The sequence below is a fragment of the Corvus cornix genome, chromosome 1, assembly GCF_000738735.6.
Source record: "Corvus cornix cornix isolate S_Up_H32 chromosome 1, ASM73873v5, whole genome shotgun sequence".
Taxonomy (NCBI): Eukaryota; Metazoa; Chordata; class Aves; order Passeriformes; family Corvidae; genus Corvus; species Corvus cornix.
This window is the reverse complement of record NC_046332.1, coordinates 21,954,797-21,977,188: the sequence shown is the minus strand read 5'-3', so window position 1 is coordinate 21,977,188 and position 22,392 is coordinate 21,954,797. Positions and strand designations below refer to the sequence as shown.

The 22,392-nt window shown below is 42.1% G+C and overlaps 1 protein-coding gene across 2 annotated transcripts in view; it reads right to left on the bottom strand.

Moving 5' to 3' along the window:
- Positions 1 to 21,039, bottom strand: part of GSK3B (glycogen synthase kinase 3 beta) — a 150,011-nt gene extending 128,972 nt beyond the window's left edge. For both annotated transcript variants that reach the window (XM_039558548.1, XM_039558557.1), the window contains exon 1: positions 20,580 to 21,039. In XM_039558548.1, coding sequence (XP_039414482.1) covers positions 20,580 to 20,667 — 88 coding nt within the window. In that variant the 5' untranslated portion in view covers positions 20,668 to 21,039. The remainder of the gene's footprint in view (positions 1 to 20,579) is intronic.
- Between the last annotated feature and the right edge of the window lie 1,353 nt (positions 21,040 to 22,392).

The window sequence follows — 22,392 nt, the reverse complement described above, 5'->3', positions numbered from 1 at the left end:
AGGAATAAATACATACTTCACAACTATTTCCATAGCAGAAATTTCAGTGCACCATTATTTCAATATTCCAACATAACAGAAACTCACCATGTTTATTGCTGGAATAAAGCTTCCTAAAGACAAGCTAAATATACTGAATATATTTTTAAAGTTTAATCAAGAAAAATTGTTATTTCAGACACTTAAGTATATAGCAATTTTTTTTACCATTAAAGCAAGTATTCAACCACTCTGTTGCGTAAATAATTTAATGTTGCCTCAACAAATTAGCAGTGGCTTTCCCTAAGCACACTGCATGTTCTGAGAATTTTTAAGTGGATATACTTAATAAATATGAAAGTAATTGAGTCCTCTGAGATGACTCAAAAAGCCTATACTCCACATCAGCCAGAGATCCCAGCTATCTTGGTTGTGTAAGAAAGTTCACGAAGTTCAAATATATTTGCACTCTTTCTGAGTTACACTGGAAGACATGAAAACCCTTCAATCCTCAGAACAGTAATTAAAGCCATCACTTCACACACCAACATATATCAAACAAAAATCTATTATCCTATAGATAATCACTGACTTTCAGAATCACTGTTTTTCCAGTAATAGTCTACCACAATGAAGAATGCTTCTTATGGCAATCTAACTATACTTCCTTTGGGAAGAGAGGAAAATAGGAAATTTTGAAGGCGGGCATTTTTATTTAAGTACAGTTTTAGCCTCATATTCAGAACAATGGATTGCAGCCAGATTATATTTCAAGGAATTCTGAGTAGAAACATGTTATTTTTTTCTGGAAAACAGTAAATTCTGAGCCCTGAATCACAGCCAAAAACAACAACTCTAATTTGGGTGTATACTCAGAGAAATATGGAGGCAAAACAATGAGTCTGAACACACAAGGAAACATGAAGGCCAAGATTTGGAGGCAGAGGAACGTACAGTCCATGTGCTCTGTACTGCTTCCAACCAAGATCAAGTAGCTAGCTCGTACTGGAAATTATTCAAAGAATATAATGTTTATCTAAAATTTTATATTTTCAAATATCAACCAATATTAGTTTTTACTTCTTTGGCTACAATTTTTTACACAAAAAACAGATTGAGAGCCCAGTTTGTCAGCAAATAAAGGGCAAAGCATACTTACAAAATTAGGCCAAAATAAATAGATCCATTCGTAGAGTGTAGATGATAATTTAAGTTGAATTCACATTTTAAAGGTAGAGACAGGCAAAATTACCTCAATTCCTCTTTCTGGAGCCACCAGCAGGAAATGTATGAGCAGTTAGAGGAAACCAAGGAGAGCCAAAGTTGGCCACACAGAAAATTCAAATGCGAAATTTCACACCTTCATAGTAACTGTGGTTATTTTATGGCCTTGCTACAAGGTGGAACATCACCCTCAGATATATGCAGCAACTTACATGCCTCAGCACCTCAGATTACACCTGCAGGTTTGGTGAACTAAACCAGATGGTTCTACATCAAAAAGGCTACACATTTTGGTTTTCACAAAAAAAATAATATAAAAACCCACAACAAACAAGAAGCCTTTAAGCCAGAGTTGAGAAGTTCAAGGCTGTTTACATCCAGTTATAAACTGTATGTGACAGCACTGGAAGAGGCTGACACCTCATAACCAGAAGACGTGACTTGCCAGGCTTTGTAGAAGTTTTTAAAGGGTTCTGCCAAGAGTTGAGCAAACTTCTCAACCCTGCAGTGATCAAGCTACTTCAAATGACCAAGTGATTACTTCGTAAATACAATTAATTTCACTGCCTGCAGTGTTGAAGCTTCACAATAACCAAGAGAGCAGAAACATCCTCAAAGAGCATATTAAACTGGTGCTTCACTTTTATGTATCACAATTTCTTTTTATCTGCTACAAACAAAGTGCACTGAACTCTGGACTACTTAATAGGAACAAAAAAGCATGTTATTTTCATGGAACAGGCAGATTTACAGCAAGAATCAGTGGGCTCATGGTAGGTCTTCCCAGTGCTGCGTATCTGGTAGCATCCTGTAGGATCAGCAGTAGGTCTCTGTTCCAGCAAGAAGCAACACTGTCACCAGACTGGTTAAGGCACTGAGCTCAACTGTCCAAGGACAACATGCTCCATGTTACCAAAGGAATGTAAGAGCAACAGAAATTCTTTGTCATGGTTCCTCTGAAGCTGTGCTTATCCATTTAAGAAATGCCACTTGGAGAAAGAAAAAACCACAACAAAACCAACAACCATGAGTTTAGCCAAAATGTTCAATACAGAAGAACCATGGCAGGAGAGTCAACAGAGAGAAGAAAGAATACTTAATAAAAACACAAACTGGCACATCTCAACACTACATTAAAAATAAATAAAACACGATAAGCAGACATTTGCATGCACTTTTATCCAAGTCCAACAGAACTTGAAATAAAGAAAAGTTGAGTGAGTCATGATCCAAACAAAAGCTCATCAAGGCTACCTGTGCCTGGAAACAACACAAACTGTACTGATGTTTTACTACTTGATTAGAGTTAAGTCCCTTCCAAAATTAATTTTTGTTGCTCTTGTCTGGGCATATATCATGCTGAACCTCCTCACCTGCAGAAGCATTAGAAAACAAATTTTCACAATCAAACCATATTGAACATTAACAATCTTAACTTGTCCAAGATTTTTGCCTAATACCTTGAAATAAAAAGCCTTCTAGAAAAGGTTTTGCTGTTAGTAGGTCAGGGACGTGAGAACAGTAAGTGGAAATAGGTGAGGCATTCTGACCAAAACCAGTTTTGGTTTCAGTTTTTTTCCCTTCACAAAATTCTTTGAGAAAACAGGTCAAGAAGATCAAAGAAAGAACTCTTCTATCCACATCTAGAATATATTATTTCACTAAAAGCAAGAAGAGGCACTTAAAAATTTATTACTAACAAGAAAAGAAAAAAAAACAAAACCAAACAAACGAAAAAAGCACTAAAGAAAAAACTGGATAGAGAAGTAAAATTGTGTTTAAAATAGAACTCATGTAAGTTTATCTAACTGCCTTAATTTATAAAGCTTACAATTCGGGTAAGGATGTTCTGCACACCTTTCATGTACTTACATTACAACCAGACATGTACTTTCTCCCTATTCAAAAGAAAAAACAAACCCAACCAAAACACAACCAAAAATCAAAACTTAATTATGAATTTTAAGTATTCTCCCACGTTTTTCCCCAATACATTGAATCTCTACACAAATACTCTATACGCTGAATTTAGAAGTCCAGTCTGTCACACTGATGGCTTACAGAAGGCTGTTGCAACAGTATAACCCCATTTATCTCAGGAATTCCACACAAAATTAACCGTAATACCTTAAGATTTAGAAGGTAAGACATGCCTATTTGTAAATCAACCTGGTTTCCCCTACATCTTAACTTGCAGTACCAGCCAGTACATTCTCTCATGTAAGAAACCACATCCAACTCCCCTCTAAATGTCAAATAATCCAAGTTCAAACCAGGCTGCACAAACAATGACAGTGAAAAGCAATTTAAACTTCAAGTAATACATGTTCCTTGTATAATGCTCCTTCAGTCCCTGACTTGGATTACAACCAGAATATTGGTAGTTATGGATTTGAAAATGAGAAGGGGATTCCCCTAAATTATCTGCAAGCATTCCTAATATGCTAGAGGCAATGGCAAAAAATATTAATGCCTCTTAAAGAATGGCAGAAAGCTTGAATAAATCAGACAAATTCAATACAGGGTAGAGTTATTTATTTTCTCCTAATGGAAAAGATTCAGGAGAAAAGTTGATGTTATCCTACAGACAAAATTCTTTTTTGTACAGGTCTCAAATCTTAAACAGGAGAGAAACTGGAAAACAAGTCTGCCGGTATAGAAAATTCCTAAACTCAATGCAAGTCAAGACAATTCAACATCTGATAAAGCTACATGGCTGTTCTAGTTACTACTAGCCACAAAGAAACATTTCATACATGTTCATGAATAACTAGATTAGAATGTTTCTATTTATTCACTTTAGCTTTATTCCAGCCACTTTAGTGGTCTGGATGAAGGCACACGATTGTTCTTTAACAAGACCAACCAAGGCTTTCTCTTCAAGCCACAACAAAGGATGTCTCCACATATACCAGAACGTCCCCCTCAGCAAGTCTGAGGTTGGTTTTTTGAGTGTTATGTTGGTAGTGTTATAAAATCATGAAAATTTATCAGCTTTAATGTCTCATATATATCTTGTAATAAGCAGAAAAGTGAAAAATATCTTTTAGGTTCCCAAGTCCAGCAACTTCTTACTGAAGGATGCTATATGGTATAGCCCTGGGTGTATATTCAATCAAGACAAGTCTTTAACATGCGTAGTTTTCCTGAGGAAAAACATTCTAAAAATTCTTTTTCATTGGGTGGGGAGAACAGAAAATAGGTATTTCAGCAGAAAATACATCCTTTTGTAACTTCAATGCCCTTATTTTTACACAGGCAGTGTACTTGAGGGAAGTAAAAGCAGTAATTGCTCACTCTGCCCTCATAGTACTTACAGAGAAAAAAGTACCATTTACATCTGACTATTTTGCTAAAATTAAGACAAAGATCATCAGTTTCACTTCCCAATTCGCCTTTCCCCAATATCCCAGCTCATGCTTCAGGCTGAACTCCTCTTCTGTGAAGTCCAAGTAAACAGGTAGATGTTTAGTTCTCTGCATGTGTCTTCAGCAGCACCAACTCCAACTCCACTCATTTTCCTGTCTCCACTGCAGAACACCAACCACAATCACTTATCACCTTCACAGCTATACCGCTCACATGTCCCACTCCTACCAGCATCCTTGTGCAGAACCTTGTCCAGGCTTCCAGCATACAGGCTCCCACTTCACAGCATGCTACTTCTAAGACACCTGGATTCATGGTCACTGAAGTATTCCTGTTCATACTGGCACAAGGAAGAATTTGCTCCATATTAAAGACTGTTTAAAAACAGAAAAATGCAAGATGCAGCAAAATAAGAAAAATATAAATTTTAATCCTGTACTCAAATTTTCTTGAGTGACTTTAGACTTCATATTTTCTTCCCACTGAAAGGAGTTAGAAGAGTGGCTCAATGAAGTATTTCTCCTTCATTCACTGCCAAGAAAACTGTTCTTCTCCCCTGTAACAAAGCGCTGCTTTTGGGTACACCACATGACTTAATTAGCATGCTTAATTAAAAACTTCCCAGCTGGATCCACTGATCTGCACATCAATTTTAGTCCAAATCTAGAAACTTAGCCCACTTACATATGCTTCTACCACCATTTCTAAAAAGGTACAAAGCCAGTATGCAAAAAGTTCTGTTCAAAAAACATATTTAAAACATTGGTAGGATATGAAACTTCAAATTCTCACTGCTTTCTTTATTTAAACCAAAGGTGCATTGCTGCATTCTTTAAACCAGACACATTTTCAAGCTTGCTGTTCCACTTACTCTTTTCCCTCAAAAAACATTCTTTTATTTGTAAAACATTATTTGCACAGAACTGAAACTCACAAAAAAAAAACCCCCACCCTACTGGTGAGTCTAACATCAGCTAAATACTGGGTACAACAAGTGTAAAGGACCAAGAAAGTGACATGTGACCACTTAAACCAGAGGAGACTTTAAACATGAAGACAAGTTACCAGTATTTTACAAATATGGAAGGGGAGGAATGAGTACTTTTCTCCATTCCTTCTTCACAAGAAAGGTACTTCAATGGTAAGAACTGCATTAACTTAAAATTTCAGTTAGCTTACCAACTGCCTCATACTCATCTAATGCATCCTGAACTCACAACCAAGTTCAGGGAAGAGAGGGGATTTAACAATTTAAATTTTATTGTTATTATTTACTTTGAAGCCTCATTTTCAGAAAACTCAAATAATCTGAATGGTTCCAAAACCCAAAAAGACCACTTGGTTAGGCTCTGCCTTACTTCTTTCCTTGCTGCCTTTTCTGATGCCAGGTTATTTTGTTGACTTCTTGTTGCTGTCAGAGCACTGAAGCTGAAGAATGTCAGCACAAGCATCCCAGTCTCTCACAGCTATCAACAGGGAAGGGGAACAAGTTTTCCACAATACACAAGTTGTGAACTCTTCCATCATTCAGATAATGACAGCTGCAGACAAAAAAAGAACTGTACGCCCTGACAGTCTAAGCCATCTAAGAGATGGGACTATTTTGTGCATGTCAAAGTCAGATCAAACACCAAGTACACCCTTAAGCCAAGCACTGCCTAGAAATGAAGTACGATCTTCTTTAGCAAGAGCCTCGCTTACAGCCAACCTTCGAATCCTTCCATCAGCCCAAGATTTAAAAGGGAAAAAATAAAAGGCATTTAAGACTACTACTGTACCGTGGAGGACTTTGGCATAAGGTTGCTGGGTTATCATTTCTTCTCTCTTATTTGAGCAGACTAAGAGGAAAAAATACTAATTTGACATTTATCTACTTTTTCATATTCAAAATCACATGGAATATGGAAGCAAGGACTCAACAGAATTTTACAATTCAGTTATATCTACAGTTCAGGATTCCAACCTTCTACAGTAACTTCACATGTGTACCAAATACGACTATAGCTTTGCAAAGCACAGAAAAAGCATTTGTTTCGTTCTAGTCAAAGTTTCTGCATCAAAAGGGAAACCACGTACCAGTACAGATGATCATTTCTGCTCTAATGTATCTTTATAGTTTCTCATGTGAGAACTCTAGACTTAACAGTTTCACACATCCATTTTACTTGCCAAAAAGGTACATATAAGTCCATTAAAATCTCCAAAAACTTTAGGTAATAAAGCGACAAAAAGCAACACTTTAAGGTCCACTTTGAATCTTTGAACTAATAAAATGAAAATAATATAACAACTACCTACACTCCACAAATGTACAAGACCAAGAATGTGTTTTCTTTCTTGGTTCATGTTCTATGCAACATCTGGTTTCTACACGCAATCTTCAAAGGCTTGTCCTTTTATTGAATTAAAAATGAAGCAACTGCTGTGAACAGACAGTAGTTATATATTAATGGATGAATATTCTTCTTGCACTGGCATTATAAACCAAAGCAGTACACTCTAAGTTGTTTGGAGCAGATAGACACCCCTAACAGAAGCTTGGTACCTATACAGCTACTGCAGTTTGGTCCTGGTCTCTGCCTGAAGCTCTAAGCAGTTCTTGACTTGTGCTAAATTCTTTTATGTTGAAGCAAGAACCACAGGATGAAAAACTGAAGGAAAGCATTGTTTTTCTCATGACCCACACAAAGCAAGATCTAGAAATCCCCCATTGAAAGTCTGTGGTTCTCAACTGCAGCACAGGACTACCAAATTAGAGCAAGCTTTCATTTGAACAGCACTTGTATCAAAAAATGGAATTCAGAGCAGATTTAAACCTCTAACTAAAAATACTCCCCGACTGCTTTTCCAAATACAGTACATTTACCTAAACCCTAAGACTAAGGAAGCTCTGTGAGAGTAGATACTAGAAAGAATTTTTTTTTTTTTTACAATTAGGGTGGTGAAACACTGGAACAGAAAGATGGTGGATGCCCATTTCTAGAAACTTTCAAAGTCAGATTGGACAGGACTCTGAGCAACCTGCTGCAGCTGAAGATGCCTCTGCTCATTGAAGGGGGACTGGACTAGATGACCTCTCTAAGACAATCTATCTTGCTTTTAAATGTTAAAGCTGTGGCCAGGTTCACAAATCCTTATCTCCACATCCAGGAACTGGCAGCAAGCTTTCAGTAACACAAGGCTACCTCATCCCAAGGGAAGAAGGAAGAGGATCAGTGTGCTGTAACTGAAATTCATCCCAAGACCATGCAGAAATAACTGGAATGACATAAAGTAATACCATAAGGGACTACAGGCTGTCTTAATTAAAACCTCTCCAAACTTCTATATATAAACTACCTGGCAAGCATCTTCATTTTTCAAACAGGCACTACTGGGAATCTGACAGCCTTCCTAATCTGTTCCAGTGTTCCTGTTCTTAAGAGTAGACTCAACTAGCTTAGTAAGTGTTTGCTGCAGTTTAAGTCCACAAACTGTTTCATCTCCAGTAGGGAAGACACAGCTTTGTCTTTTCTTGCCAGCTATCTTTTATGTATTGAAAGAACATTATCAAAAGAAATTTCCCTTCTGTCTCCTCTAAAAAAATATATATCCAAAGTGTTTTCAGTTTTCCCCTAAAGCACTTTGTTTAGACCTCTGACCATTTTCCTTTACCTGCAACTATTCTTCTCCCAGTATAATACCAAAACCAGGTGCTGTACTTTAGCTCATTGGCATGCCAAGAAGTGAGGAGACTAACTCCATGAATTTTACATGACAATGCCATCAATACATCCAGTAAAAGATCTGCTGGTTCTCCAGCACTGGTTGACTCATGGCCACTGTGCAAACATCCGACTCCAGATTCTTCTCTGCAAACCTCCTACCGCCCTGGTTACCCCCAAACCTGTTATCAGCACAGTCAAGTCTGTGCAGTCAAACCTTACTGAAGAACAACAGATGACATCAGCCCTTCCTACATTTCATCCTACTTAGGGTACCACTTGGTTAAGATAATTTTGAACATGTGCTCTTTAGTCCTTGGAGCTCCTCTGAGAGGAGTGCAATCTGCAAGTGTAGAAATTTTACCTAGATCAGTTACAAAAAAACATTACTACTACACTAAACAAAACTGCAGAAGTCCTGGTTCTGCACCTCTTTCTGCTTTGACATGAATCCTGACTAACTTCAAAGAACATTTCTTTTATAACGGCAACAGATCCATTCTTAGACAAACAAAAGTCGTATTTTCTGCCATGATATATAAAATAGTTAACACTGTGAAAGTGCACATATACAATATAAAGATATGTCATTTTTAAGAACAGACATACTGGGTCAGATGAAGGCATTGCCTAATCCACTTTCCTGTCTTTGACAGCTGCCATAAGGAAACACCCAAAAGAATAACATCCAAGCCATTAACAGGAGGTATGAATACAGACATAAGCCTTGAATTATATATATGCATATATATATGTGCCATCTATTTTAAGCACATTCAGTAACTTCACCTAAGAATAAATTACACAGTTCTCCAGCACTGCACATTGTTGTCCATATCCAACATCAGTTTAAGGGAACTAAGAGCTCTCAGCTATATAAAGCCAAAAAAATGAAAATGATGCAGTGACAAAATTACTGGAGGAAAAAAATTAACAGTATTCCATAAAAGTAGACATTTAAATGTTTTAGTGGATGGTATGTTTTTAAACAAGCACTTTCATGCCACATAGCTGACTCCATTTACCAGCATGATCCATGGCTGATCTCCTTTTAAGAGGTTTCATTTATGTGGTCTACACATCCTTTTCTTCAAAGAACAGCCATGGGATGGGTCACTTCGTAAGAATCTGAAGAGCACCATATTTTTTAAAAGGGCATTTCTGAACAACTTCTGGAGGTTTTCAGCTATTTATGCTAGTAGCACAAAGGAGTATTTTTTTTTCTTAATCCTATGCCAAGTTGAAGCAAAAGTGATTCATAACTGTACCAGCCTACCTTTCTGTGTCCACCACAGAAGCTAATACACTCCTGAACTTTCAGTAGGAACACCAACTCTCATGTCAGACAGCCCAGCTTCCAATAATGTCACTATAGTTTCACTAGATTTTTCACATTTGTAGAGTTACACTCTATATAGCCTACCTCCAGACATCCAAAGAGGTACATTTGACAAAGGAGAACATTCCAGATATAATTTACAAATCTGGAAGAATGCTAGAATTATTGCAATAGCTCTTTGTATTTTCATTTTAAAATGGGGGAAAGGTACTTCGAGGTAGTGGTATATTTAATGTTTAATGACTTACTTTCCACCTAAGCACAAAAACTAGTAATATATATGGCAAAGCTGTTCCCACACACAGAGTAACTCCATATACTAGGGTTGAAGAAGTTGTAGAAAACAGAAATGATCAAATAATCACTATTTGACTCACTGCACATTTCCTAAGTATGAGATGGTTTCATATTAAAACAGACAATATAAGAAATCAAAGTTAAACAGCACAAGGCACGTCCAGAGAAATTCAACGGATTTCAATGAACAAATCTCCAGGAGTTCAGGAACATATGCTCTTTTCAGTGTCAAATGAAAGCTAATTATTCATCTTCATCTGTGGACAAATTCCCTATCCCAGTATTAACTACTTTTCCTGACAAAATCCAGGACATTAACTGAATTTTTAGAAATACTTGCCTTTATTCTCTACTATACTTAGAAAACACAGGGCTTTCAAATGCAGTCATGAAAACTTGCATCTGTAGTCTCAAAGGAAAACTGTAATACCCTATTACAGCAGTCTTCAAGAAAGCTGAGTCCTACCCATCAACTTTTTGTTCTCCTTACTTCATAAGCACCCTGCATCAGTTCCACAGTTTAACGGACTACTGATACATTTTCCATACGCTTCTTCCTCATATTTCCCAGAAAAATATTTTGCACACCAGACAGAGATGTCACCCCTAGCAGCCTTGGCTTTGGGGGATTTTTTCCCCCACTACCGTATCTTAAGCTTGAAGGGTGTAAGGCATACTTGTGAAGTACTAGATGAGGGCTGCTCACCTCTGCAGATAAACCCATACAGCAGCAAACCCCAGTGCACCACTGCTTTGGAACTTCACTGGAAGCAGAGCGGTGCACAAGAACACTGGGAGAGGTAAAAGCACCACAGCACAGAAGATTGCACAGGAAGCGTGAGTAATCAAAGTGAGCAAGTTAAAACCTACATCTTAACAGTCTTCCCAGATACTCAGACAAGAATACCATGAGCACCTTTGCATGTAAAGATAAACTTTTGCAATCATACATGTAGAACAGTCTGTAAAGACTTTAAAGCAGAAGCCTTCACATGTGGCCCAGGTTTAAATTCCAGATCTCAGAACTTGAGATCATCTCCTCCCCTCCACATCACATTTCCGACAATGTATGTGTGTGCGTCTCTATACTCACATGTAAAAAGTGAGAGAGTAAAAGGAGCTGCTAGAGGACAAATTACCATGCCTTTTCTCAGCTAGAATCTACTGATTTTGAATTAGTCTGCCAGGAATTCCTTCATAATGCCACTTGCTCTTCACTTAAAAGACAAAAGGACAAAATAAACAAACCCCCCCCACCCCACAGTGTCTGAATAAACTAAAAAACTAAAAGGCATATGTAGATACTGTACATTTTAAACTAACTCTAGAAAATATTTGGTTTGCAATTATGCCACAAGGTAAGAATAAAAATTAGGCTTTCACCAGATATTGTGAAATGCAGGCAGTGTCATTGCTTCAGTAAGTATTTCTGAAGTATTATAATTGTTAAAAGTTATAGACACAGCATAAACACTTCTGCACTACTCACTTTTAGAGTTGGCCCACTGTAATAAATATTTGCAGTCAATCATGAGCTGCTCTAATATTACCACTGAAAAAATAACCCAGGTTATTTGAAAAACAAAAAAAATCCACAGGCTAATGCTTAAAGCCAGGGCATTAACACCAACCAGAAAACGTTGCCTGATGCCTCATGAATATCTATACCTGTCTCCAAAATCCCACAGGCATTTCAAATGTGCCACCTGGGAAAACAGCGCCATTCTTTTGCTGTCAGAGATCCCATGTCACTTGTCATGCTTGAACCTTGCCAGCATTCATGGACACTGAAAGCCAGTGACTCTCGCTGAAGGGAGGCTTCAGTCCATTGAAGTTGAGTCTGTCATGAACTAGAGGAGACTTGCAGATTTGGCAGCACTCACTACCCTAAGAAGACCTTCCATTAAGCCAAACACATTTCTAAAACATGCTCTGATTGACTGAATGACATTCAGACATTCCTGCTGGTGAACTTCACTCACACATGTAGAGTCCATCGAACTCAGCTCCCATTCCCATGTCACTTGAAGAACCTACACACAATCCCAAACCAACTCATGCCCACTACATTGATCTACGAAGAGCAAGTTTAAAGTTGAGCTCAATCTAAACCCGACAGTACCTTTTTTGGGGGGCTGCAATTAAAGCCCTCCCTGCCCTCTCACTGACCCGTTATCATCTGAAGTTTGGGTCCACAATTTCTGGAATAGTAAAGTTCTCCCACTCCACACAAACATCATGCTTTTGTCTCTGGTACATTCAATAGCTGTTCCACTAGAAAACCCAGACAAACAGAAAAAATCCCCTAGCTTTCCATGGGCCTCAGACATTTCCCCAAGGCTCAGATCAGCTCTGCGATTCATTGTGGTTACTAAAACATATTGATAAATCTATTCCAAAGTCTCCAAAACTGAAGTTTGATTAGGAAGGTTCCTCTATTCTCTGAGGAACACAGAAAAAAAACCATTAACTTGCAACTGCAAGGCATCAGTGGTGCATGACACCATACATACCCGTGGCTCCCAAGGCAGTACGCACAATCATAATTAAGACTGCAAGATTAGAAATGAAATGGTCAACAGATATGATCTTCTCAAGGACAATACCATTTTCCGCTTCTTTAGCTTTCAATTGAGCAATTGTATATATAAAGAAAATAAAGCATTCCATCTACTCACCTGCAGAGAGAGTGCCCTGCCAGAAAGCTTTCGTTCTCTAAGCGAGGCAGAAAACATTTTTTCTGATGCTGATACTGAACCCCACAAACTGGGGAAATACATTTATGGCTATGGGCTTCATTCATGGGGATACAGATCTGTGCCAAATGATTCACGTTTACTTGGCCAACTACCAAATATTCCGTTCATTTAGGCCGATGAATTTGTGACCCCTTCCTCCCTTCTAGGAAACCCACTCATACAGGTCAATTCATTGTGCTATTTTTTTAAAACAGATACTTAAAACAACTAAGCAGATGAGGTGGGGTACAAATAGCATTGTATACTCTACATAAATGTTTACAGGAGGCTGTGTATCAAAAAACCAGACTGGCACTATCAACTGTGACTAAATAGTCTTTCTACACAGCAAGAAAAATCAAATTCTTCTCTGCAGCAACAGTCACAGTTTATCTTTCTGCAAAACATATTCTTGGCCTGTCTGAAAATTAAACAATTGCCTGCATTCCTGGCAAAAGATGTTACTCTGAACTACAGGGCTTGTATCTGACAAGAATTATATTCCTACTAAAACAGTCATAAGAGATGACGTGGTTGTAAGAAGTCTGCCTTGCTTAGAAAAATTCAGCTGCTGCTTCCCTTCTGGTTATAACTTCAGAGCCAACACCCAACTTTTCTCCTTCTAAGTGCTCTGACCCAAAAGACTGGTAATTTTTGCAGTTGCACTCAAACATTTATCCTCGTGCACACACAACAGCACAGTGCAGGGCCAGTATTTCTAAGGCCTATACACCCTCCACAGCATTACTTATCCAGTGGCTTCAATGAGAAATATCCTCTCTTTCCCTTTTGATCAGCAGGTCTCTTATTATCATCTACTGTCAGGCACTTGGACTACTAAAATGTTTCTCCAACTCAGTCCAACTGCCTGAAAAGCCATGTCAAGCAATGTAACTATACTGCTACACATTTTTATGATATATCAAGTTTAAGAGACGTTTTTCAGACACAAAAATACTACATCAATGCTACATTGGTCATTATACCCTTGAAAGAAAGAGACACTCATCCCTATTCAGATATATTACAAATAAAGCTTTATAGCTGTATTTTTCTTAGCTGTTATGTTCTTGCTTCTGTGCAAGCTAAAGTGAATTTCCTACGGCAGGCACCACAGCATTACTTCTTCAGGTGACCTGACTCCATATTACCCACACAGAAACCCTGAAAATCATCTAGAAATAATCAACATAGAAGATAACTGGCAGCCCACTTTCACTTGTGCAGGAAACACTGGTACTGATACACAGTTAACAGACCTTCCCTCAGCTGACGAGGCCAAGCCAGAGAATACACAGTCCCTGCTAGAGAGACGCAGCAAAGCTGCTGGCAAGGACTGGAGCCATCCCTTCAGAAGGAGCTGCTGCTGTACGGCTTCTGTTAAAAAAAAAAAAAAAAGCCCAGAGTTCTTGACATTGACAAGCTATCTTACCACTTTCCTTTCCTCCATTATAAGACAGACTAGGTGAGAGCACAAATTGCCTTAAATGCTTAGATCTACTTCCTGTCTGCAAGAGATAAAAGTACAGAGTGAACTCCTTTGCTTTATTTCCTTTTCTGAACAACAGACAAGTCATCTGTGGCAAGAGCACCTAATGAAAGATTCTTTGATAGCACCGAACATACAAACAAATCACTGTCCACTTCTTTTAGAGGCACAGCAGTATGACTTCTGGGCATCCACATTTTTGACAGTTCTCAGAGAGTGATACAGGACTGCTTTCAGTAAGCTCTCCAACATCAATTTCTATTGCAGTGCCATCATCTCACCTCTCCTACTGCCCTGACAAAACATCACACAGCAGCACTTGCAGAATACAGGACTGAGTCAAACATGCACTGTTTTCATGGATAACACGTAAATAATGACCCTCTCTCTATGGCATGGTAAGCCATTACCCACAGGGGCAGGAGGGATTTTGAAGAGGTGGTGAAAGCAAATAGTTGTTATCCAAATCCAAAGTTTGCAAAAACTTCAGGTAGAGATTCATTTTAGGCTTCTGTTTAATGAGATACAGCAGCACTGACCAGGAACAGTTGTCTGAGGGTGACTATGACGTTGTAGCCATTTCTCACAGACCTGCATCTTGCTACCATATCTCACACCTTTCTCACCTCAAGATCAGACTGCTACAGTGCACTGAAGCGGTTTCATTTTAAACCAATTCAAAAAATATAAAGTGGCATAGACCATTATGCCTCCAAACATCCACCTCCCCGATGGCAGTACGCAGCACTTTGCAAACAGTCTCTACGGGATGAGAAATAACAAGGGAGTTTCTGGTTTTCCATCTGAAGAGAGGGGGTCTGACCTGTACAGCACACTATGGGGTTTGAGCCTTTATGGCCAAAAGAGTGTGTTTTCTTGTCACACTGTAAATGTTGTAACTGGCATTTATTTTCAACATACATAAATAAAAGAGCCCCTATTTGTGCAGCTTTCTGAAAGTTGTGAAAAGACAAATTTTTGGATTTCACATGGACTTGGGTATTCTGTGAAGCATTCAAACTTTCAACAATCTCCTTTCCCTAGTTGCTTGACTTTAAAAGTTTTGTTTGTCTTTCAAGGCTGCTCCGGGCTGATGCTCATTAAATTCAGAAAGCAGCCAAGTAACTCCACCAGCCATATCGCTGCTGCAGGAGACAGCCACTTTAGCACTTCCCACACTAGCTATGGGTGACTAAAAGTCCTCAGAGTAAAGTTTTTTGTTGGGATTTTTTTTTTTTTTTAATCAAAAGGGAGAGAACTCCAGAAAAGTGTCCAAGTTTTAAGATGTCTATAGAAGCTTCTGGAAACTCAGAGGTAACAGACTTTGCAATTTAAAACAGGTCTCAGTCATTTAAAACAAAAATACTCCAATACCTTGAACCAAGGGGCTCCAAGTGTTCTCCAAGCACCTTGCACATTTTATCTACTGCATTCAAATAATGAAGGGCTTTAGCATTAACTCATTTCAGAAAATGTTACATCTGATCGCAGCACAAAGCTTTAACTGCAGGCTTTTTGCACACAGATACCCTGTAGGCTTTCAGGATCTTCACCCATCCATCCAGTTTAAGATGGAGCATGGGGTGAGGGAATAGCAACAGCCAGTATCCCACAGATTTGTATCACTGTGAAGATCTGTGATGAATAAACTGAACACCAGTATGGAAAAGTCCTTTATATTCTATCTAAAACAGCCCTTAAAGATAGAATACTTGAAAATTAAAGAACTCTCTTGGGGCAGTAGAGGGAAACTCTTCAGGCCATGGGGTGGGTGGTCGTCACCTTTTCTTATCTCCCTGCCACTGCTTTGTGATACCTACAAGGACCTATCAAGTTAACAAATGAAGTCATACAACAACTTCCAGAGCCAGGATGCATACAGGCAAGGAACATACTCCACAAGCCATTGCTGTGTAAACAGGGGAACAAGACGTTTCCAGTATTGCTAGGAAATACAGAAGGTGAATCAAGGGGTAATGCAAGAGGAGATCACCTCCAAGAAGCAGTGTAGGGATGAGGAAATGTGCAGAACAGAGATGGAATGCTCAACTACCAAACAGTATGAATAAAGAGGAAAGAGTCTGTCAGCATTAGAATTAAGTACAGCAGACAGCTCTATTCCTTTTCAGACTGCATGACACAACTTTGGGGCACTGTAACATGAAACACTTTTCATTCAGGCACACACATTCATTAGCTGACCCCCTTAGTGCATTTTTTTTCCCATCTAGGAATGAGGAAAGCTGCTCACCCAGCAGCAGTCAGAAAGCTGGACAGGGCTAGGATGAGCGACAGCCAGACACATAACGCTCAGCAGGCTTCTGGGAGTGATTTTCCTCTCTCCAGCAAGGAAAGCAGGATGGGCAGCTTTCAGTTTCAGAAACCAATTAGGCAGAAACTGCTATCAAAGCAATAGAGGGCCCTACCCTAACTGGGTTGAGAAACACCAGGTGGTATTATCTCAATCGTTCTCCCAGTTTCAACAGCCCCACTCATTCCTTCTCACTGAAGGTGCCCAGGGTGCTCTTTTCCAAGGCTCTTCCCACACACCTACCTGGACACCGCGCAGTATTAAACTAAACTGTCACCTAGACACCACTGCTACCTAAGACACAGTCACTTATGTAGTGGCTTGTGGAATAGCTACTAAGAGAGCAACAAACTCAGAGACTATTTCTTCATGAACCACTTTTAAAGAGCTATCATGCTCTGTGTGAACAATACACAGCAATATAGGCTTACCAAACTATTGTGTTTTCAGGAGATTTTACAATACAGAAAAAACCCAGTGAATCTAAGAAGAGAAAAACTTCAACAAATCCCAAGTTTGGCACCACTGTAACATTCTTCCAGAGAGTCCAAAATAAATTATTACAAGATTGTCCTTTAGATTTTGCAACAAGAGTATGTGTTCCACATCAGCATTAGCTAAAGCAAATAAAATTGCCTTTCTCACCCTCCAAGTTGACAAATTCTGCATAACCAATTACAGACCCATGACACTCACACATGGAGCAAAAAAACTCTTCATGGCAAGTGTTAGCCAAGACATTATTTACTGCAGACCATCAAGACAATTGGCTACAGTTACAATAAGTACTGCTGTCTGCAAGGACTTGGTGTCACTTGAAACACTTATTTCCCAGAAGCTCAGAGAAGGAAAAAAAAAAAAATCAATTCTACAGTCATTAGATGAAAATTCTCAAACAGCAAACTTTGAGACTTCTATTTTTACACAGATATTTTTGGTCATGTGTTGCATGACTACCCTTTATATTTCAGGATTATTTTTGTCCCATTTGAGAAACAACGTACATCTGTAAGCAATACAAGAGCAACTAGGTGAAGAACAAAAGAAAACTTCAAGCTCCTATCTCTTCTCATACTATAATGAGCAGGTTGATAATATCAGCAAGTGGGAAACTGGAAACTTAGCTCCCTCCTTTTAAGGGACAGGCTCAACACAAGGAGTACACACACTTTTGTTTTTGTTCAGGGAAAGCCTACAAACCCAGCAACACAAACCCGCACAAAGAATACCCTATTTGAGAACTATTTCAGTGTAGAAATACATATGGTTGAGTAATTTCACAACCACCAAAATATAAATAGAGAAATAAAAATAGTCAGATTTCAGAAGACAGATGTATGGCTTGAAAGAGATACATGAAGGCCACAGGCTTCCTACTGTTGCAGAGATGTTAAAACCCTTGTAACATCCCTTACAGAGCAATGAGAGCAGCATGCATGAGAAGTCATCTTTCCCAACAGCCAAAGGAGAAGCAGTTGTTGGTAATCTCCCATCCTTCCATTCAATGCTTCATTCAATTACCAACTTCTGAGAACAAACTATCATATACTCAATCTAATAAATTGCACAGCAAAGAGATGAAAAATCCTTGCTCACTCTTCCCCATATACCTTGGGAAGAAGAGCAATCCCACTACGGTTCTAGTTCTGCTCCTCCCAGGAAACAGAAGTAACAATGAACCCTCCTCCAGTATTTTATTAATCCTTTTCCTCATCACTTGGATCCATCCTTCCTAGGTAACTGTTGCAGTGCTCAGCCAGGAGAAGCAATAGCTGCAGAGACATCACAGCAAGAGTTCATCATTTGATTTCACCCCTCCTTACAAGTAAGAGCAAAAAAGCTGACATCAAACAAGTCAGGTTTTGCTCCCAAAAGACCCGCACCAAGACAGAGGCACTCAAGATGTCCCAGACACTCAGAAGATACGAATCCATCAATTTTCACCTACCTCACAAGGACTCTTTTGTCCCAGCTTTAACTCAAACTGGCTCAGAATGTTAAGTAAGTATCGGCCTATAAATATATATCAAAATGAAAGAGCGGCCCAAATTCTCTGTTCACCACACAAGCACTCCACATTGGCAATAGATAGCTTGCTACACCATGTGATAAGATGTTACCAAGACTCCGCTAACCAGAAAAATAAAACCTTTTTTGACATCCTGGAATTTTTCTCACTTAAAAAGCAAAGAGAAAAAAAAAAAACAAACCAAACCAAACAGTTAACTTCCCAGGCTGTCTTACATGGCTGGATTAACTGAAAATAGAAACTGCACTTCCCACAGAATCCTTGAATGTGGTTCTCTTGCTTTGTTCTGACATTTTTTTCCAGACAGCAGAAGGACCAGGAGCACATGACTAGAGCGACTGGGGGGGTTATCACAAGTGCATGCGCTTTATGTTACGGCCTTTGTTTCTCCCTCAGTGTTATACACTTGGGATTGAATCATATTTGCAAACTTGTTAGTCTGCATCAGTTAGCACCCTGTTCTCAGGCAAGCATCTGTCTAGTCTTTGACCTCAAATAAACGGAAAAGGAGCATCAATAACCTTTCAAGAATCAAGCCGTAGAGCCTGAATAAGACACATTTAGTTGCCGAGTATGACAGGTTAAGGTCTCGCTTGGTTTAGACAGCCACCTGCAGAAACACTGATCAACAAGACCTGCTTTTCATTCCACAGGCATATAAAATAAGCCAGTAAATTAAAATGGAGTCACCCACAGTTCTTCTCCATACAGATCAATAATCCTTAATAAATACTAATGCTGGACCTGACCAAAGCTACACTGTCATGCTGCTCATATGGGTTAACTGCACCCATGGTTTTTGGAGTGCTGCTGGCACACTGATCATGCAGATACAAGGTGGACTACAGCCCCTGAGCCAAATGCTCTCTTCAAGGCTTCAACCGCAGCAGAAGACATTTCGGTGCAAAAAAACCATCAAAATTTCTCATCTGTCAAAAAGCTCACAATCTCCCACTGCTTTGGCATGAAACACCCTGCGATGGATGCAGGCATGCACCTACAGAGCCATGTCAGGTGTGGCTTTACGTGAGTATCAAATAGATCAATCGAATGGGAATGCCTATCAAGCATTCCTGGTCCCATAAAGATGTCATCCCGCATTTCCGTAAGAAAAAAGAAAATATGTCTGAAAACTACACTGTTCAAATGAATCTGGAAGAACAATTCAGTTCTTAATGTGAACATATTCAAACCGGGACTAAAGAAATTCCATACGATAAGCTGATCTATAGCAACTCAGAACTAGGCCTTTTTGTATTAGCACTGTACATTTGTTCAGGTTTAATACATACTTTTAATTCACATAAAACCAGCTAACCCCAACAGCTAGAATACGAAGAATGGACACACATTAAGAACGATTTCCGACATGCCTATGCAGAATAAAGCACAAGGCCTCATTCTTAAAAATATTCCTCTGATCAGAAAATTGGAAAAGGAATGCCAAGCGTGACATGTGAGCCCATGGAGTAGTTATTTCAAAATGAACATTTTCTTGTGCCTTCTTCTGAGCATTTTACCAGAGCCTGGAGGATATTAGAGACACCTTTTGTAAGCTTCCCTCCCCCTCCCCCTCCTTTTTTTTTTTTTTTCTAATGGGCTGGACTAAAAGGTGCTCACACCCGATCTACGGGTGCATGGAAAAACCTTCCATGCTCTCTCCCCTTCACAGCCAGGAGTGCTTAAAAAAAACCCAAAAAAACCATAATGAACGTGAATGTCACGGTCATACCTGTGTGCCCGCAATTCGTTTCCTCCTTTCGGAGGGAGGAGGGGGGCAATGAAAAGGAAATACAGGCTACGGAGCTCCCAATCCGTTTCACAAAGGGGGGGAAAATGGCTTTTTAATGAGCCAGAGGCCGCTGGCAGCGACCAGGAGCTAAGGACGAGGACAAACCCACCGGGATTTTCCGTCCAGCAGGCCCCGAACGGAGCGGCGGCGTGCGCCTATTCAAGGTTAATGGGGGGGGGAAGGGGAGAGAAAGGAGCTGCCGAGGCCGGGGCTGGGGCCGGGCTCCCTTCGCCGCTCCCCGCCTGGGCGAAGGGCGGGGGCAGCTCCCTCGGCCCTCACCCCGCCACCCAGGGGGGCAGGATACTCACGGCTGACTTTCATGCTGCCGAAGGCCGAGGGCTGCTGCACCGGCTTGCAGCTCTCCGCGAAGGAGGTGGTCCTGGGCCGCCCGGACATGGTCTCTCCCGCTCTGCCCCAACGGCGATCACCTCTCTCCTCTTCCTGCCTTCGCCCTCCGCCTCGCCCCGGCGGGCCCGCCTGCCGCTCCCTCGCTCGCTCAGCTGCAGGAGACGGGTGGAACGCGCCACATGAAACGCCGGGACCCCCCTTCCCCCCCCGGGGAAGCCCCCTCCCCTCTTGGTCTCTGTCGCCCGGCGGCGGCGGCGGCGGCTGCTGCTGCTGCTGCTTCTTCTTCTCCTGTCTCCTCCTGCTCCTCCTCACGCCGCCCGCTCCTCACACGACCATCCTTCCCGGCCGGTGGGTCCGAGAGCCGCCTCCCCCCGGCTCCGCTCCCGAGCGAGGGGGGTTCGCTGGGCCTCGCTGCCCCCACCCCGGGCGCCAGTCACATGGGGCGGAGGCTCGCGGCCCGGCTCCTCCGATCCCGCCGCCGCCGCGTTTCTCTCCTTTTATTTGCTTTATCTCTTTTTTTCCCCTTTTCTTCTTTTTCTTCCTTCTCTTCCTTCCCCACTCCCCGTTCCTCTCCTTCCCCCCCGCCTCTGAGGGAGGCGGCAGGCAACGGGACTATTTTTTTTTCCCGGCGGAGGGATCTCGGGGCACCGCCGAGCGGAGGCGATGCGGCAACGACTCGCAATAGGATCCGGTGGTGGCGGCGGGATCCGCGGTGCGCGGAGGGGGGTGAGGCGGCCAGGCGGCCTCGCTGCTCGCTGACGCTGCTGCTCAGTGCGGCGCTGAGGCGGCGGCGGCGGCTCCGGCGGCGCAGCCGCTCATTGCGCCCGCACGGGCAGCTGGCGGCGGCTCAGGCAGGGCACGCTGCACTGCGGGCGGCAGCCGGCGGCGACGGCATGGGCCATGACGGCGGCGGCTTCCCTGCTCCTCCTCAGCCCGGCTTCAGAGCGCTGGCGGCGGCTGTTGCTTTTGCTGCTGCTTCCCCAGGCGCCCAAGGCACATAGGACTCGCCCGCCCGGCTGAAGTCTCCCGCCGGGCCCCCCTCCCCTTTCCTGCCGATCAGTCCCTTTGTCCCCGCTGCTGCCTCCGCTGCGTGCCGGGCTCCCGCCGCTGCGCTCTGTGCGTGCGCCAAAGCCGCGCAGCCGCCCGTACCCGCCGCCGCCCCACGCTGCGGAGCGGCTGTAAGCGCCGTCTGTGAATACCCGGCCGAAGAACCCGGCGCGCCCGCGAGCCCCCAGCCCGAGGCCGTCACGGAAACGCCCGAGTATTCTCGGGGCCAATCCCGAGGCCGTTACGGGAATGCCTGTAACTGGCCGGAACCAATCACGGAACCATCGCGGGCCCGACCGATTCTCCCCGAAGTGAAGAGTAGACCCAATCGGAGGACGCCGCCGCCGCCCTAGCAGCGCGGTCGGGCGGCCAATGGGAAGGAGGGCTCTCTTCCGGCCATCGCCGGGCCAACCCGACTGGAGCCGAGGAGGGAGAGCCAATCAAGGGGCGCGCTGCCTCCGTCACCCAGCCCTGGGACGCCTTCAAGCCGCAGCCCGAGGCGGAGAGCGGCCGGGGGCTGCGATTGGCTGGCGGCGATGAGGCTGCCTGGCGGGGACCAATCGCGAGGCGCGGGGCCACGGGCGCGCCCGCTCCCGACGGGGCACGGCCGCTCACCTCTGTGGGGGCCGGGGGAGGACAGCGCGCATGCGCAGCGCGGCCGGGCACCGCCCCTCGGGCGCGCCCCCGCGGCCCGTCCCGCTGGGAGCGTGCTTCGGGCAGCGGGGA